This window comes from Frieseomelitta varia, unplaced genomic scaffold (genome assembly GCF_011392965.1).
Source record: "Frieseomelitta varia isolate USP_RPSP 00005682 unplaced genomic scaffold, Fvar_1.2 scaffold_783, whole genome shotgun sequence".
Lineage (NCBI taxonomy): Eukaryota > Metazoa > Arthropoda > Insecta > Hymenoptera > Apidae > Frieseomelitta > Frieseomelitta varia.
The window spans coordinates 115,415-132,339 of record NW_025110571.1 but is presented as its reverse complement, the minus strand read 5'-3'; the positions used below and the strand labels follow the sequence as shown (position 1 = coordinate 132,339).

General features: G+C 38.5%; 2 protein-coding genes and 1 long non-coding RNA gene across 4 annotated transcripts in view; 1 reads left to right on the top strand and 2 right to left on the bottom strand.

Moving 5' to 3' along the window:
* Positions 1-496: 496 nt before the first annotated feature.
* Positions 497-5,906, bottom strand: LOC122535878 (arginine/serine-rich protein PNISR-like). The gene is made up of 11 exons (XM_043667758.1): positions 5,331-5,906; positions 5,036-5,224; positions 4,547-4,803; positions 4,058-4,229; positions 3,660-3,841; positions 3,323-3,553; positions 3,145-3,247; positions 2,086-2,157; positions 1,676-1,770; positions 1,435-1,591; positions 497-1,360 (listed from the first exon to the last, which is right to left on the bottom strand). The coding sequence occupies exons 1-11, from the start codon at positions 5,416-5,418 to the stop codon at positions 579-581; spliced, it is 2,328 nt and encodes a 775-aa protein (XP_043523693.1). The 5' UTR covers positions 5,419-5,906; the 3' UTR covers positions 497-578.
* A 1,044-nt stretch (positions 5,907-6,950) lies between these two features.
* LOC122535880 lies at positions 6,951-8,182 on the bottom strand. Of its 2 annotated transcripts, none has more exons than XR_006308285.1 (3): positions 7,470-8,182; positions 7,115-7,386; positions 6,951-7,040 (listed from the first exon to the last, which is right to left on the bottom strand). It is a non-coding gene; the product is annotated as an uncharacterized LOC122535880 (long non-coding RNA). The 2 variants fall into 2 exon arrangements; XR_006308286.1 differs by having other exon boundaries at positions 6,951-7,022.
* An 873-nt stretch (positions 8,183-9,055) lies between these two features.
* LOC122535881 overlaps positions 9,056-16,925 on the top strand; it is a 10,448-nt gene continuing 2,578 nt past the window's right edge. Inside the window, exons 1-5 of the mRNA XM_043667760.1 lie at positions 9,056-9,202; positions 12,229-12,944; positions 13,146-13,534; positions 15,704-15,794; positions 16,321-16,408. Of these exons, the coding sequence (XP_043523695.1) occupies positions 12,818-12,944; positions 13,146-13,534; positions 15,704-15,794; positions 16,321-16,408 (695 nt within the window). The 5' untranslated portion in view covers positions 9,056-9,202; positions 12,229-12,817. The remainder of the gene's footprint in view (positions 9,203-12,228; positions 12,945-13,145; positions 13,535-15,703; positions 15,795-16,320; positions 16,409-16,925) is intronic.

The window sequence follows — 16,925 nt, the reverse complement described above, 5'->3', positions numbered from 1 at the left end:
TGTATAAAATGGATATATCGTTACAAAATAATCGGAATCGAATGAATGAAAAAAAAAAGTTCGCTGACGTACATGTATTTGATCATTTTTCATAAAAGCGGATCACTCGGGAATAGATCGAATAAATAAAAGAGAAGAAAATCAATTTGTCTTTATGCAGAAGTAACGTTATAATTAGAAATCTGACTGGTAAATTGAAATAGTTACAAACTATGTTCGGATACACTATAGTTAAAAATATATAATCCGAATGAATCTAATTAAACTGGAAGAAGATGACCTAATCGATATCCGACATCACTAACGCGCGCGCAAGTAGTAGGAAATTTCAGAACGGGTGATTACAATAAAAATCTTTACTTTCGATAGTATTTTTGTTATCTATGGGCAACGGAAGGTGTGTCTTTCTTTTTTGTATCATTCTCTTCCCGTTTTGTTTTTATTTCTTTCCTTCTTTTTTTTGTTTTTTTTTTTTTCCTTCTTTTTTTTTTTTTTGTTATTTAATTTCGTGCGAATTCTCGGCAAGTTATTTAATTATGAATATGTATATACAACCTTGGCTAGAAGTTTGGTCAGGTTCAATTCCTGTACCGATGCGACGACGATTTCTTACCGTCCCGATGATTCGACTGTCTTGATCTCGATCGTGATTTTCTATGATCCCTAGATCTAGATCGTGTCCTTCTCTTGCTCCTGGAAACGTAGGATTGCGAACGTTTTCGCTCCTTCGAACGTGTTCGAGATCTGTCTCTGGCCCTAGATCGGGATCGGGATCTTCGTTTGTCTCTGGTGCGAGATTTGCTGCGTCTCGTGGAGTACGACCGACTTCTTCTTCTGCCTCTCGAATGGGAGCGCGATTTCCTTTTTCCCCTGGAACGCGATCGTGACCATTTCCTGGTGGCCGTGCTGGATCTAGATCTACGACAGCTCCTCGAGCGAGATCTACGCCGTTTGCGATTTCTCGATCTCGATCTGCGCTTCTTGCTGGACCTATAATTGCTCGACGACCTTGAACGATATTCTTTACGAGACTTTATCGATCTAGATCTGGACTTGCGTTTGTGGCCACGCTCGGAAGAACGAGATCGAGATTTCCTGCCTCTCGATTTGCTTCTACTCTTCGACTTCCTCTTTCGATATTCACGATCACGAGCTTTGCTCGATCTTTTCTTCTTCAACGAGTTACGGCTCGAGTCAGAGCTCGTGGATTCAGAACTGCTAGATTCGGAATCGGCCGAGCCTGATGGAGTATTGGTCTTTGCCATATCAGGCGGCAATATTTGTTGCTGTGGACTTTGTCCGCCGCTCGACAAAGTTTCAGACGCTTCTCTTTGATTATTTATCGTTTCTTTTTCATCAACTAAAGTAGTGATGTTACGGAGTTACGCTTAATGATGTAATGACGACATAGTTTTATTATATTTCGAAACATACCTGACTCTTTGCAGCTTGTATTACCAGTATGATTTTCCTGTTGTTTATTATACTGCTCCTCGTAACGTTGCTCCTCTCTCTCATCCTCCTCCGCCAGACGCGCCTCGATTTCCTCCTCCGTCTTTTTGAACGCTTGTTGCCGCCGTTTCACCGTTTCCTTTAACAGCATCGAACACCATCATTTACATGCTTCCTTTCCATCATGAAATTTCCATCTTCCATATCGATCATAAATACGTACTATGAGCTCTTCGTCGCTATCATTGTTTTGAGCCTGGACGTGTTCGTTCTGCTCCTCCTCAGACTCGCTGTTGCTGTCGCCATAGATGCCCAGACCTATATGAAACGAGATATTTATTATCATCGTTCGGTTATTCTGTCGCGCGTTTTTGTCAAAATAAAGACATACGCTCGACCACTAAATATGCTGCTGCTACGATTGAAAAATGTCCTGAAAGACATCGTCAGTTTCACGAGACTTATAAGCGAGCATGGCTACAGACAGTGTGTGTGTGTATGTATGTATGCGTATGTGTGTGTGTTTGTGGTACAATGCACGAACGCATTTTTTTTTTTTTTTAATGACTGCGTGTACACGACCGGTTCCTAGGATGATCGTGCGTTGAAGATTGTAAAGGTGTAGCGACTTACCAAGTTTACGAGTGATCTGAGCAAGAGGGGCCGTGTTGTTGAGGGATGCGACGGGGGTCTCTCCTGCAGGGACTTACAATACACACGCATTTAGTACCAATGGCTAAGTGCTATCATCAGTATACCCCCCAAAATTAAATGGTACTGATCACCGATATCACAAGGAGAGTCGATCCTGCTTTCAATCCTCATATACCTTAAGAAATCTTTAATAGAAATCCATTTAGATATATGAAACTGAAACTGCTTTAGTAGAATAAACATTAGTAGAGGAACATATCAACAATCAGTTTACGTGCAGAGCCATAAGGAAGAGCAAGATATCAGAAAAAAAGAGATACGGATAAGACCGCATGAAAAATATTATACTAACTACGATATAAAAAGCAAATAAAAGATAAACAGATCTCCATAAACGGGAAAGTAAAATTAATTCTACGTGATTTTCCTTTATTATATGTCTTTAATAATAACTGCATTTTCGAACGTGATCCGATTGATCAAGAAGTGGAATGAAAATTCGTTAAAGTATTATATTTGCCCTTTACGCGTTTTTTTTTTTTTCGCATATAGTAACTATATATTGAATCTTATTATATAATTTTTCTTACAATTATATAACTTTTGCTTCCTTTTTTTCACGAATAATTTATTCTTTAAATACGTAAAAATACAATTTTTGGATTTTTAATAAATAATAGAAAACGATTCGATAAAAAAACAATTATTGAACTAATCGAAAATTTCAATAAAAATTGGGTAACGTAGTTGTTTTATAATACTATTTGAAAAAAGAAAAAAAAAGATAGAAATATCACTTATAGTACGTGTATACAAAGTCCTGGAAAAAATAAAGTAGGATATCCTGAAATCATCGAATAATTAACTCTATGAATTGAACAATCTCTGTTTAATGTTTAAAAGCTTATATTACACAAATGGGCAAATAAAATTCATCGCAACACTGCACGAGACTCATATGAATCAGATTCTGTGCACTGGTGAGCGAAAGTATGAAATATATCAATTTGTTAGTTGTATCGTGTGTATCTGGGGTACCTTTGGCACGTGTGCGGCTCCAAACCTCTCTGCATATAGAACCGATTTCTTCGTTCGTTACCTCCAGAAGAATTTCCGTCAACGATCTCCGTACCTTTAACATCTATACCGAACGAAATCTGTAATGTATCGAACCAAAACTGCGATCATCGATGAATTCGATCGAGATAATATTCACCACATCCTGCAGTATCTCCTCTCTCGTTCGCTTCGGAGTAGCTATAGCCGTGCTAGATACGGTCGGACTTCTATCTACATGCGTATGCGCATCTGGCGAGTCCGCATCTCGAAATCGTGATTTCCGTGGACGAAGAAGAATATCTGGAGTACGTTCGAAATTCTTTTCAGTCACTTGTGGATTACGTACCCCTTCGTCATCTTGTTCTGTCTCTTTCTCAGAATCAGAATCCTGTATTTTAAAAGAACAAGGATTTATAAAAACGACATGCCTCGAGGATATTCGACGTGGCTTCATTTGCGAGACAAGCAATTAATGCATTTACTCAGACACGTACAAATTTACTTTTACAAGGATTCAATACTGCCCGAGCTTCATCCTCGGCTTGCTTTCGGGCTTCTAACTCTTGTTTCCTTAGTATCTCCTGTCGTTCTCTCTCGACAGCTTTCTGTTTCTCTTTTTCCATCTTTTCTAAACCTTCCCTAATCCATGCTGGCAATTGTCTACGTTTTGCCGCGTCTAAGGTAAAAGTAACTTCATCGTTTTACAACGGTACTACACGATGTTAATTACCGAATACGTATGGGCATATTAATACAATCGATTGACCAAGACAGTTGTGCATTTGATTTTATATACTTGCAATTATTGGTGATTGTACCATTATTATTAAGATACATCCATACAGAAATTATTAATACATTTAATCATCATTTAATCACGTTCTAGACTTACCTATAGTTGTCGTTGTATCTTCCTCAGGTGTTTTTTCCCTATCTTCTCTACACCTTACTGTATCCATGGGCCTCATATGTGGTGCTCTGTTCGTACATCTGACTCCTTTCATAAAAGGAGGTGGCTGAGGAGGTATTGTAGTAGGTGGTTCTCCAGACCAGTAACTAGTTACCTAAATATGAAACACTTATTATCTGTAACTTCAGATTCAATTTAGATTTCATTATAGAATGTTCAACTGCATGAACTGTTTTATCGCATGGTACTTTAAATCTTATCAATTAGGAAATATGAATAGAAGTTAAATTCAGAACATAATTCAAACTACAATATATCAAAACGGTATTTTCTCTTTTTAACTTTATAATACAAGTATTTAAGAAAGTAATGATACAATTTTATACATAGTTCCGTTTTGCTAAGCCTAAATAAGATAGGAAGTGTAGGAGTTTTCGGACTTCTATATTATATTAGAAATACAATTTTAACCTGACTATAAGGTTGTGTTGGAGGTACTGAATTATAAGAATACAACGACGGTGTTGCTGGTGGTGGCACACTAAATTCTGATGTTGTCGATATAGTTGGAGCAGGTGGAATAACAGGCACTGTAGGAATCCCCATAGGTTTTCCATCAGAACCTATAGAAACACCAGGAGGAGGTACACCAGTCCATTCCCAAGTGCCTGTACCAGAACCTGAAGTATTCCAATGGCCCCATTGAGTCCACTGATTCCAAGCTTCAGCTGGCATTAAACAAGACAGATTATGAAGAAATATTGTGAGCATAATTTAGATTGTCACTTAGTAAACGGTCGCAAATACAATATAGGACTAAAATCATTCATACCAAATATTTTTTGCAATAAATTAATATTTTTTGTAACAGGTATAATTAGAACAAAAGAAATGTTATACAACCATATTATATACAAAAAGGCCAAAAGATTAGATAAAAGATTCTTTTCTTTCTTTTACCTGATCCACTGATTGTTGGTGCAGGCGGTGCTGGTGGTACATCATCTTCCTTTGTATCCATATCCATTGGAGCTTCTCCGCTACCATCGGTTCCAGGGCATATAGGATTAATAGAAGGTGGTGGTGGTGCTGGTGGCACTACAGTCTCTTTCATTTTGATCCATTGCTGAGCTAATGCTGCCCAGTCAACTGAATGGCGATCGAGAGTTTTGCATGACAATTAAATGATGTACAATCATGGCAAGAAATGAATCACATATATACTGGATACTGAAATACTTCTTATGCCATTTACCTTGATCGTTACTCATATTTTGGTAAGTGGAAGGATTTAGTGCCCACTGGGTTGGGTAATCCTTTCCCTCAAACATATCTCCACTCATTTTTTTCTCTCTTTTTTTTTTTAATCTATTAATGCCCCAGAAGAAAACAACAACTACGAATCAATGCACTTTAACCTTGTGTGTGTGTGTAGCGCAGGCATTGGTTAGAAATGAGAACTTAAAAGACTACTGGATACAATAAATCGGCTACATGGTGTAAAAATGCTTAGATCTCGTTACTTTTTACCACTTTCACTGCACCGATCAATGTTTTAATACACTTCGAGGCGCCCTGTTGCAATATATGTTACTATATCGTATGTACACGACGATTACAGACACGATTCGCGAAAGTTTATCGCGCTCGTAGCAGCGATCTAAAACATAGATTAGCATAACCTACCCAGGTTGAGCTAACGCGATTTTACATTTTCTATATACTTTTTCTTCATTTAATGTCTTAGAAAACTGCTAAACTACTTTACCGGAAAATATTACATCTCCACTTAACGGTGGCCGCGAGGTGTCACAACGAACATAAAGATGAATCTCCATTGGCAAGAGCGAACGCAGCGCCATCACTAAAGTTGTCGCGACATGGAAACGAACAGTTATAGAAGGAAAGAACGAGGAAGGCATCACGTTGCATCGTACAATCTTCTACCAAGTAATTGTTATTTTCTTCAATTTATATAGTGTAATTCAATTGTATAAATCATTTACAACCTTGTAAATCATCACTTGTGCAGTCAGTGATCAAAGAGAATGATTTCATCGGTAAGAACGTTGAAAGTCGTTCAATGTAGTTCAAATATATTGCGCTCTTTGCACTTTGCGCCAAAACTCGCCGCCATTGTACGTTCCATCTTCCGAAAATTCAAATATGATTTCGCGAGATTTAAAAAAGTTTGTCAATATTTCTTATCTAGAACTTTATTACGCTTTCAGTGAAGTGTGAAGACGTGTTGCTCGATGCAACATTGGTTTCTAATTGAAAAACAAATCAGGGGAGAAGTAATCATCATTCTGTTTGAAGACTTCATGAAAAAGACGGCAAGTCTTTTCTCATTAATAATAAATTTTTGTTTTATACGTAGAGAAATATCACTTGTGAATGTTCCAATACTTTGTCTCGTAAGTTCTTCATAAATTTCTTTATAAATATGTTACTTAATTATTCAATCAAGTCCGACGAATTAAAATGGCGAAAGTCTAATTTAGGAGTTGAAATGTGTTGTCGAGGGTTACGGGGTGAATTAACAGTTTCTGTTAGTGGGGATAAATGTACCACCCTGTGTCAGGTGTTGTGCCACGCGGTCGGCTAGTCTTCTCAATAATATTGTAGCTTCATGGGCATTCGGTACAATTAAGTTTTCGTAAACGCATCGAGAACCATTAATGATGTCTCCTTGCTCTATAATTATTTAATGGAAAGTATTGTATCTCATAAACTCGTCAAATTAAAACAGAAATCTATAGTATAATTATTGTATGAAATATTTGTTTTATTGCAAAAAATTAAACCTAATATTTAAATCTGTTATTTAGATTGTCAAGAATACTTCCTGATGTCAACGATACTTCCTGAATCTTTTACTATCCAATAATGTGCCTCGTCAATTGGTACACGCCAGAAGAACTGCAGTTTCTAGGAGACTGGAATTCTGATCACGATCATTGTTCTGTAAGTACTTAGCCTATATATGTATTGTTTACCTAATTACGTTCTTAATTACAAATTATTACCGACGCGTACCAATGAATATTCTCCCACGCAACAGCAGCTAGGCTGAATGTCACGGTACGGATTTAATTCTGTTCTGTGTAATGCAATGGATTTTTAAAGCAAGCTGTTGAGTTAATAAAGACGCCAGTTGAATTGCGCCGGTTCCACGTTTGTGCGCCGCTATTCAGACAATCGAGCACAATGCCACCAGTTTGTGCCCTTTCCTCTTTTGATCCGTCCTCGACGCGACGCTTAAAAGTGGCGTGGAAATATTCTCATATCGATAGCGCAATTCGAGCGTGCTGGATCGAAATTGGAACGCGCAGGCCTCGGAATATGATCACCCAACGACGAAAATAGTTTTTTTTCTTCATTCTCGACTTACCAGAGTCGGAGGAATACTCTAAACGTCACAAAGGAGTTTATCTACGAGAAGGATAGAGCAATACGGAATCGGCGTTGCGAAATCAACTTGGATAGCAAGTGGAGAATAGATTTAGGTTAAACGTTTTATCGATTGCCACGGACGCTCCGAAGGAACGGCGTGTTTCATTCGGCCGGATTCTTCAGTGGACACCTGAGCAAGTCCTTAACCGGCTAAGGATGTCAAGGAAACGATGAAACTTGCCTACTAGGCAGTATGTATAATTCATTTGCCCGATTTGGCATAGCAAAGAAATACCACACGCACCGGAAATCACAGAAGAAATGTATAAAGTTACACACAGGCGTGCGTGCATGATGCCGTGGAGAAGGATATTCGCAAATTCGACGGTCTTAGAGCACATCGTATCGATTTACTTACTTTCGCGACCTAGAAATAGACAATTCGTATCGACATTTTCGCACGTGTGCCAAAGGATGCGTTCTAAAGTTCGCGAACAGCTAAACCAGCTGAATTTCTCGCACGGGTTATGTCATGAACTTTATTACGCTTCATAATGATGTATACATGTAGGTGTTGCGATTCTGTTCAATACTCGTAAAAGTCTTATACTGATCATTACAGTACAAATGTGCCAACACGTACTCGATAAAACTACAGTCGTAAACGAGATCTGACATTGATTATTTTTGTCACCGAGTGTAACTTTGAGAGACAGAGATTATAATGACGTTGTTGTCGTTTAAACAGGATGATGAAAAAAATTCTGTCATGAAATGACAGTCAAGTGACAATTAGCATGTTTTATGCAACACGTTGAAGTATCAATCTCTGCGTTTCGTGTGATTGTAAAGCGCTGCTAGTAAAAGGCTACCTCGTTACATTCGACAGAAGTCATTTCACGGTTCTCGAATATCGAACACGCCAGCGAGTTTCCCTCTCTTCGCCAATAAAACGGCAACATGTGCTTTACTCTTGTTTTATAGCCACACCAGTTTCAGAACTTTTTATACCGTATTTCAGGCATCCGTGAACGCGGACATTAACACGGCTCTATATCATACTGTGTGTTGCGATACGTCAGATATATATACTCTGTAAACTTTCCGCATCGATTTCGTCGAAGAAACTAAGCCGCCTAAGGAAACCTCAATTTTAACTTTTACTAATTTATTCTCTTTGCGTGGACTTCTTTTTTTATCTCTAGTGGCATAAAGGAAATTTAGCTTTAAATATCAACAGTGTAAAGCTGTCGGAAAGGGAATTCTTAAGAATAATGAGATAACAACTAATCCGGCACTATAGTTCGTTTTCATTTTAATTTTTTTTAATTTTAATGATATGCAAGATCAATTTTTTAAATTAACTTTGAAGATGCAGGATTAATATTACAAATTCCAGATTTCAATTCTAACTCGATGGAATTGATCCGTTTAGCTTTCTCGTGGCTCGATCTGAGAAAATCCATCTGTATCGAGGTCATGAAAATCAGTCAACATAAAAAAACAAACTGGTAAAACAGCTGAGCACCACTGATACGCCACATTTTTACTTTCGACGATTTCTTTCTCGATCAGCACGGTCGTCTCTCTCTTTCTCGTCAAGGTATCTCCCCACCAGATTTCACCAGCAAAACGCTTACCTCGTCGCACCTGTTTTCTTAATTTCTTGACTACGCGCATTTGTGATTTTTGCATCGCGACGTTACATTTGCCGACGCGAGATCGATAAAAGTCAGTGAAATACGCGGCGGGTAAACCGCGTCATCATCGATCCTCTTCTTTGTTGCTCGAAGCGATTAAATCGATGCACGGTCGCGAGGACGAACCACGATCGCGAGCAGTTTTTTTCCTTCTTTTTTTTTTTATCGTAAATTTCAACGTCGTGCAGCGAATTAACTTTATCACGGTGATAACGTTCAGTGAAAATGTGCCGCGATCGATAAGCGTGCGGATTCCGCCGACTACCGAACCAGCTGCTTTTTAATTCTTTTGTTTACCATAGAACGTGGGTTCATCGAGACGGATCGAATTAATCGGTCCAATCGCATCGCGTCATTTCAAACGCTTCAAACCGTGGATCGCGTGAAAACGAGAACGAGGGTGAATTAGTAAATTGTTAAATAGTTTGTTAAATAGTTAAATTGTTTAATAGTTTGGAAATTAAGCGTACATTCAGTGACAACATATTAATCGCGTTAGATCCGTCAAGATCAATGAACTGTCACACGACGGTTTCGTATGTGCGTATACGTGTGTGATTTGGTTGTTTTCTTTTCTTTTTTTTTTCAATTTGCACCGTTTCTGAATCGAGAAAATGGTGATCGGTGTGAACTGTAGAGAACGCGGTGAAACCTCGAAGTTTGTGTGATTTACAATCACCGGTCGTCATCACGAGCGCGGTTGCGATCGCGGTCGCAGCTCGCGCGATCATCGTGCTGCGAAATCTGTGCAAAACAGTTCGTTTCCCTGTAAATTCGCGAAACGTTTTATGAAGTGCTACAGTTCGTTTTGCCGTATTGAGACGAACAGATCTCCTTTGTCCCAAGATGGAACATATTCCGACTATTGTATAGACCTCTTTTCGTCGCGCCACGTGGTATTGTATCTATCTAAAGTCTATTGTTTTTACGCCAGTGATCTTCCTTGTAGAATTCATGCGCCATTACGACGATCGTTAAACATCGAAAAGTTGAAACGGTTAAATTCTTTGAAAATATACTAATTTGTTGTTAATTATGGAACTTGTGATATACGTAGACCGAAGGTTTAAAGGTTGACGTAATGCAACGCAATCGTCAGAAATACCACACGCGTATCGGGTAATAGTTTTTCAGTTTGCTTTTTGCTGGTTTTAATCTAACGAACTTCGCTCCACCTTGAATAATCTTATCGGCACATTCACGAACGTAGCAACGCATTACGTGGTGCATCGATTTAACTAGCGTGAAATTTTCAGGCGAAAACGAGCTTACGAGGCTGATACCAGAGAGTTTCGTGGATTTTCCCCTACTCAGCTCTCTCTGTCTATTTTTAACCGACATGCCGCTTTGATATCAATAAATTATCATTCCATTATAAAACGTGGTACGTATCATCTTGCGGGCGATATACTCCGTTATTTATGTCTTCGTTTCCCGTTGAGAAATTATTGTACGACGTTATAGGTTTCCAACAACGGGTGAAAAATTGTACTTGCGAGTCGAGAACGTTTCCACGTTCCTAGCAACGGTCTTAATCGCCGTTAATTGTTGCATTTTTGCGGCGCTATCGAGGCGCAAACACATTATCGCTCGTGACGCTCATCGTAAGCCGGTGATAACGCCATGATACGCCGTTACCTTTACGATAGTGTTAATTGCCGGTGACGAAACGCAATCGTGCATGTATTCGCGTTTCGCTCAAACGTTGTTTACCACTAAAAAAAATCCAGTGAAACGTTCGTTCCTTAGGCAAGAGTTCCTCCTTCTTTTAGGCAAAATGTCCACAAAGTTTTACATTTGTTCCCTACTCGAGTGATTCGAGGGCTAGTGAATTTATTCGGTTTATTCGGAATAATTTCACGAAGGTTTTGAGACTGCAAATTTTTCCGGCTTCTTGGACAAGGAAAATGATCGAGAACGATAACGCCGATATGGTTAATTCATGTCGCAACGATAAGAAAGAAAACGCGATAAGAGAAAGAGCACTGATATTGCTTAAAATACGTTTCTAACTGCAACGATTGCGACCACGTGACATGATATACATTCCTTGACATACAATAATATTTATAAGAAAGGAGGGGTTTGAATAAAAACAATATTGCAACATATGTACACACAAATGAGAGAAAGACAACGAAAGAAAGTCTATATTTTGTCAATCAGTAGGATACTATCTCACCGATAATGAGGCGATAGTGAATGCGATATAATTTCGTAATGGAATTTATTAATCCAGCTGAAACTTTGGTTGAGCCGATCGCAAAATCAACGGCTACACCCTGATTAATAATCGAACTATTGCTACAACTGATAACGATTTAACATCTTTTAATTAATTATTAGAATTACCTAATGGAATTACTTTGCAAGCAAATAACATATAATAGGGTCGGTAACCGCAGTATTTACTATGGATTAGCCTTAACATTAATATGTATTTAATTAATCATTATCCTGGCAATATTTTAAACATTCTGCCAACTCTTGCTTTACACTGAAATTGCCAAAACAGTTAATCAGACAGTATATATGTATCTAAATAATCTTAAATTTTTTAGGACAACTTTATTTTCTTGAATCTGCGTGTGTTTGAACGAATGCATGAATGTTTTTCGAAAGGCACACCAACGATATATTTTAATGTTTATTATTATATACACTTATTGCTACATTTATCATTACATAATACTACCATGTGTAACAACATTGAAGGTCTTGTTGTTAGTTTAGATTCTGTGTAATCTAATCAATAAGTTAGAGAATGTGAAGATATAAAGCGTCTGGGCTAAAAATAAAATATAATTTCGCAAGATTTAACTCCAAACTCATCAGTCGGGAATTAAAAAATCTTGTAATGAAATAATTCTATGTCGTTCGACAATAACAGACGTGACAAACATAACTGCGCGTAGTCTTGATCACTATGAAGAATAAAATCAACAAACTTTTTAATTTTTTCCCAATCAATGCGCATTTTTTCGTAATTAGCCAGATACTTCTGAACATAATCATGTTTTCAATAAATTTTTATTTGCTATTTATCCGCGATTTAAGGATGAAGAGGCTCGGGAAAGGAACGTGGCGAACGATCGAAGGGAGCAGCTAGTCTTAGAAAAGTATTTACTACGGAAGTTGGAACATTGTTTGGCCACGATCGACGTTTAGTACCGGAACAATAAACGTTGTTCGGAATGGAACGATCTCTTGCGGCGAATTTGTAACAATCGCGCGACCATAATGCGAGTCTATTGATCCGATTCACGGTCTGCAGCTCGGACCGGCGGGGGGAGAAATTTGCAATAATCGGAAATCGGCGAAAGCCGCTTAATTGTTTGCTCGAACGCGCGTTCGTTCTACGAGTTCGGTGTTTTATTGACGGTTCATCCGCAGTGCTTCGCGTGATTGCAGTTACACGTGAAACGGCCGTTTATCTACACCGTCGTGGCCGACCTCGATGAAGAGCGGTCAATTTTGGCTGGCCGCTGAATACTTCTGGACGAGCGACCGAAACGCGGCCAATTCGTCCAGTTGAAGCAAGGGACAATTTTTTAATAGAATCTTGCAGTTGGAAAAAAAAAGGGAAGACTCTCGGTTATACGTATGTGTGCATGTGTGTGCATAAAGATACATCGAATTTGGCAAGATGACAACGCTGAAAAAGGATGAAAAGAGGAGTTCCAAAAAGTCGAAGAATACCGGCCAGAAAATCTCCAGTCGCAAGACAGCGAAGCAAGTGCCCTCGAAGAGCAACGGGACGAGAGTGCGAACAGGTAGTGGAGTATTGAACGAATTTCGCCTTTGATTGTTTCCAACTCGTCGATATTACGCTTTATCATCTGCCGACCGAGAAATCCTTCCACCAACTTTTTAAATCTCCAAACTTCCCGATTTTCTCCTCCGTTTTTCTCTGTCTTATAATTCCCTTGCATGTATATCAGATTATCTAAGATCATCTATCCCGTTTGTTTCAGATGATCCATCGATCCGCGCTGGCAATGGGGACGCGCAAAAGGACGTGAAGGAGGCGGGGACGAGCGGCAAATTCGAACGGAAGTCGTTCCGTCGAAAAATCGGGTCACTGATAAGAGGTAGCGCCGCCGAGTTACCGGCTGTGATAAATCGCAGCCTGCAGCCGATTAGGCGTAGCTTCAGCTTCAGCAAGGACTTGAACCGTCTGCACGAACCCTCGAAACCTCACAGGGCGAGCAGTGTTCATTGGTACAACAGTCTGGTGTCTTTGGCCGAGGATGAATGTCTGGACGAGTTGGATCACAGCCCGCCGGGGAACAGCGTGCCCGAGGAACTATTCTCACCGAAGGTTCAGGTCACCAGGACGCAGAGTCTCATCGATACCACTTTCGTAAGGATTACTTTTGTACAAACCGAGTCACTCGTCGCGATCTATCGGGGACAACAGGGTCGTTGCGTTGGCGGATTGATCGAGCTTGTAGTTGAATTAATTTGTTTTCCTTGGGAGACGATTAAGAAGGTTGGGTAAATAGGATTTGCAAGAGTAATCTGTTTGTCGTTGGCAATTTAAGACGGTTGATTTATTTCGTTTCATCGATCGACCGAATTCTTCGATTTGCTCGAAAACTGTACTAATTATGTAACGTCCGCTCTCGCAGTTAAAACCATGATTTAGCAGACAGATATTTAAGAGCATTTGTAGGAAATTTCACGCAATGTGCAGAATACGCAAAAATATCCAAAATGGAGTGTTATTGCAGTATTAATGATTCTATTTCTCTAATTGTGCAAATAATATTTGTATATAATGTTATAATAATTAGCAAATGAATTTCTACTTACAATTGGTTTCCATTTCTTTATTTATAGTCGCAAAGATGTAACGATGCATGTAAAAATTCGCAGTCCAATCTGATCAAAGAGTAGGGACTTTAATCGAATTTGAAATGAATATCGAGTTGTTGGAAACGAAATTACGGTAGCCATGTCTCTGACTTTTAACAATTTTATTCACGAAATCAAGATTCATCAAAGAAACAATGAAATTAATTTTCATTCGCTATGAAAATTCTCGTTACTGCTTTTATGTATTTATTTTACTTCTGTTTCAAATGAATATTCGCTCGATCGTGATCTGCAAACTAAATTCTTTGACAAGCCACTCAAGCTTGAACGCATCTTTCCGTCAAATGAAATTAATATGCGCATCGACTTTGAGCCATTAATTACTCTATATTAATTCGGGAGGAAGCTGGCTACGGAGGATGGAAATAAAATGACAATTAGTAAACTTTGAATGTTACGTTTTTTAAAGATAAAAAATATTCACTTTGGTTTTTTTATTTTATATATGCAATAGCCCATAAATGGTATTTCCACACTTATAAATACCATTTATGAGTGTATTATCTATGTCCATTATTATTACATTGGTAAAGTTAAATAAAGTTGTATAACATGTATTATATATTCATGAAGCTATGAAAAATTTGTAAATACTTTTTTATGATATGATTTATCGTGTGTCTCGCAATATCTAGCGTCCCTTTTAGACACGTTTCCAATAAAACTCTCCACTTAGTGTCGTATCAAAGTTCCATCCGTTCTGACATGAACAACTCTTAATAGAACAATAATAATATTTTCTCGTCGCATCGCTTAGATAGGTGTGCCCAGGTCGTATCGATAAGATTCGCTGGCAAGCTAAGATAAATTAACGTTCAATGAAATGTAAAGTTATCTGCCTTTGCTTTCCTCTTAAAATAGCGACGTTCTTTTTCAATAATCCCGTAATCATGTCTCGCAGTTGTAAAAGCAACATTAATTCCACTAAAATATTCCAGACGTAAAATTTTACTTTAAAAAAAAAGCATAACAATGTTAAAATTATATTCAATCCTCGATGTCCAAATTATATTCAATCCTTGATGTCCTCATCAGCATAAATGCGCATTGCAAATACGCATTCATAAACCAATAATTCAAATATGAACAAATCTGAAGACTGCTTGGTGCTCGCTGTAAAAACTTGATCAATAATTTTTTTCCCTCTCTTTGTCATCGAGTCCAAGGATAAATATTTGTTCGGTAGATTAATTCAAGATTCCCTACTCTATTCCTCTCCTCTCCTTTTTCAACATAATTTTCTGTTAGAAAAAGAAAAAGGGAAGAACAGAATCAGTGGAGATAGAGAAAAAGACAGAGTGTTATACCTTGATTCGCCGCGTGTAATCGCGTTCGGACGTAGGAGGCGCATTAAGAGGATGAAAATATCCACGTCGGTAAAATGTGGAAACGGAAGAGATATTTTCTTTAAACACGCTAGAAAAAGACTCGTTGGGTCGATGTAAATAGAGACGAGGCCTTCAATCCCGCTTGGCTCTATTCTTGCACGAAACAAGGATCCTCCGTCCTGTTGGGACGTGCATCTTTTATTGAAACAGCGGCAAGATGAACTTGCGCGAAACGATTTTCTTCCCGGCGTCTTTCGGTGTTCCCTTAATTTTCATGTGCGCTCGAGTATCGGCAGATTCGATGTAAAATAAATTGCATGTTCCAGCAGACTAGAAGTCCGAGACGACGAGTGAACGAGGCACTGAATCGGACAGCCCCTTATGGACGGCACAGCGACCATTATGACTCCACTATAGGTAACTTCGATTTTTCATATTTCCTTCAAATACATAGAAATGCGTCACAGCGTGATATTCGATTGAAATAGTAAATGATTATAAAAAAAATTTAATTTAATTATTATAATTTCATTTTATTTGATATCTCTATGAGCACAGTCGAAAATGTGGATTCTGAATTACTGAAATTCGGAATTCTGAAATTGCTATTATAAATATTATATTTACAATATTTTATACGTATATTTCTGCATACTTAAATTTCCCTGATAAATGCATAAAAATCCGCGATTTTAGTAACAAAATTTAATTTTAATTTCGGAAAGAATTTAACTTTAAATTACTGTGGCCTCTTTGATTATAACAATTGCGAGTTAAAGACAATTGCATTTCCGATATCGCCTCGGAGTGGATTTTCTAATCTCGCGCGATTGTTCGGACAATTTTCCTTTCCCAGCACAACTTTGCAGAGAATTAATTAAGAATTAATGAACTTCTCTTCTTTTACTACGGCGACTGAAAGCTTGCATATTCTTCCTTCCAGATTTAAGTAATCCGCCCTGCGAGGCTAGTAGCCTTCCTGCTCTTGCGCGCATCGCCACGGATGAGAGTTACATCGAGCCACGATCCCCGTAAGTAATGCAAGATTTACCATTTTATTTGACCTAGGAAGGGGGGAGAAAGATCACGAGAAATAACAAAGTTTCCCAACTTTTTCCTTGCCAACGTGTTTAAAAAAAAGAAAGAAAGAAGACGTTCTCGATGAAACTTGCGACGAGCTGAGTTCTCGAACTGTTGACTTCTGTTCTTCTTTTAATTAGAGAGACAGCTATTAATCCCTCGAGGCGGTATGGCCGTCTGTTGTCAACGACTAACAGTTTGCCTTCTTTGCCTATTAAATTTGCCTTCCTTAACGTGGCCAACAGCGGAGGTGTCCCTCCATTGTTCAAAGGAAAGCGAGCAAATTGCAGCTTCGAAACGGCTTGATTTACGGGGTTAGGGTCTCGTAACTTGTGTCGCTCGACATCGCGTACTTCGTTGTCTCTCGCTCGATGTCACTTGGAAAGTACAGGAGGCCACCTCACCTTAAACCATTAATTCCAGAGGGGACGTTTTCACCGAATAAAAAAAAAAAAAAAAAAAAAAAAA

Coding starts and splice junctions, on each gene's coding strand:
- LOC122535878 (XM_043667758.1), bottom strand. CDS start 5,418: ATGAGTGGAGATATGTTTGAGGGAAAGGATTACCCAACCCAGTGGGCA. Junction 3,842..4,057: donor AGATACAACGACAACTATAG/GTAAGTCTAGAA, acceptor CTTTTACCTTAG/ACGCGGCAAAACGTAGACAA. Junction 3,248..3,322: donor AGGAGATACTGCAGGATGTG/GTGAATATTATC, acceptor CGTTCGGTATAG/ATGTTAAAGGTACGGAGATC.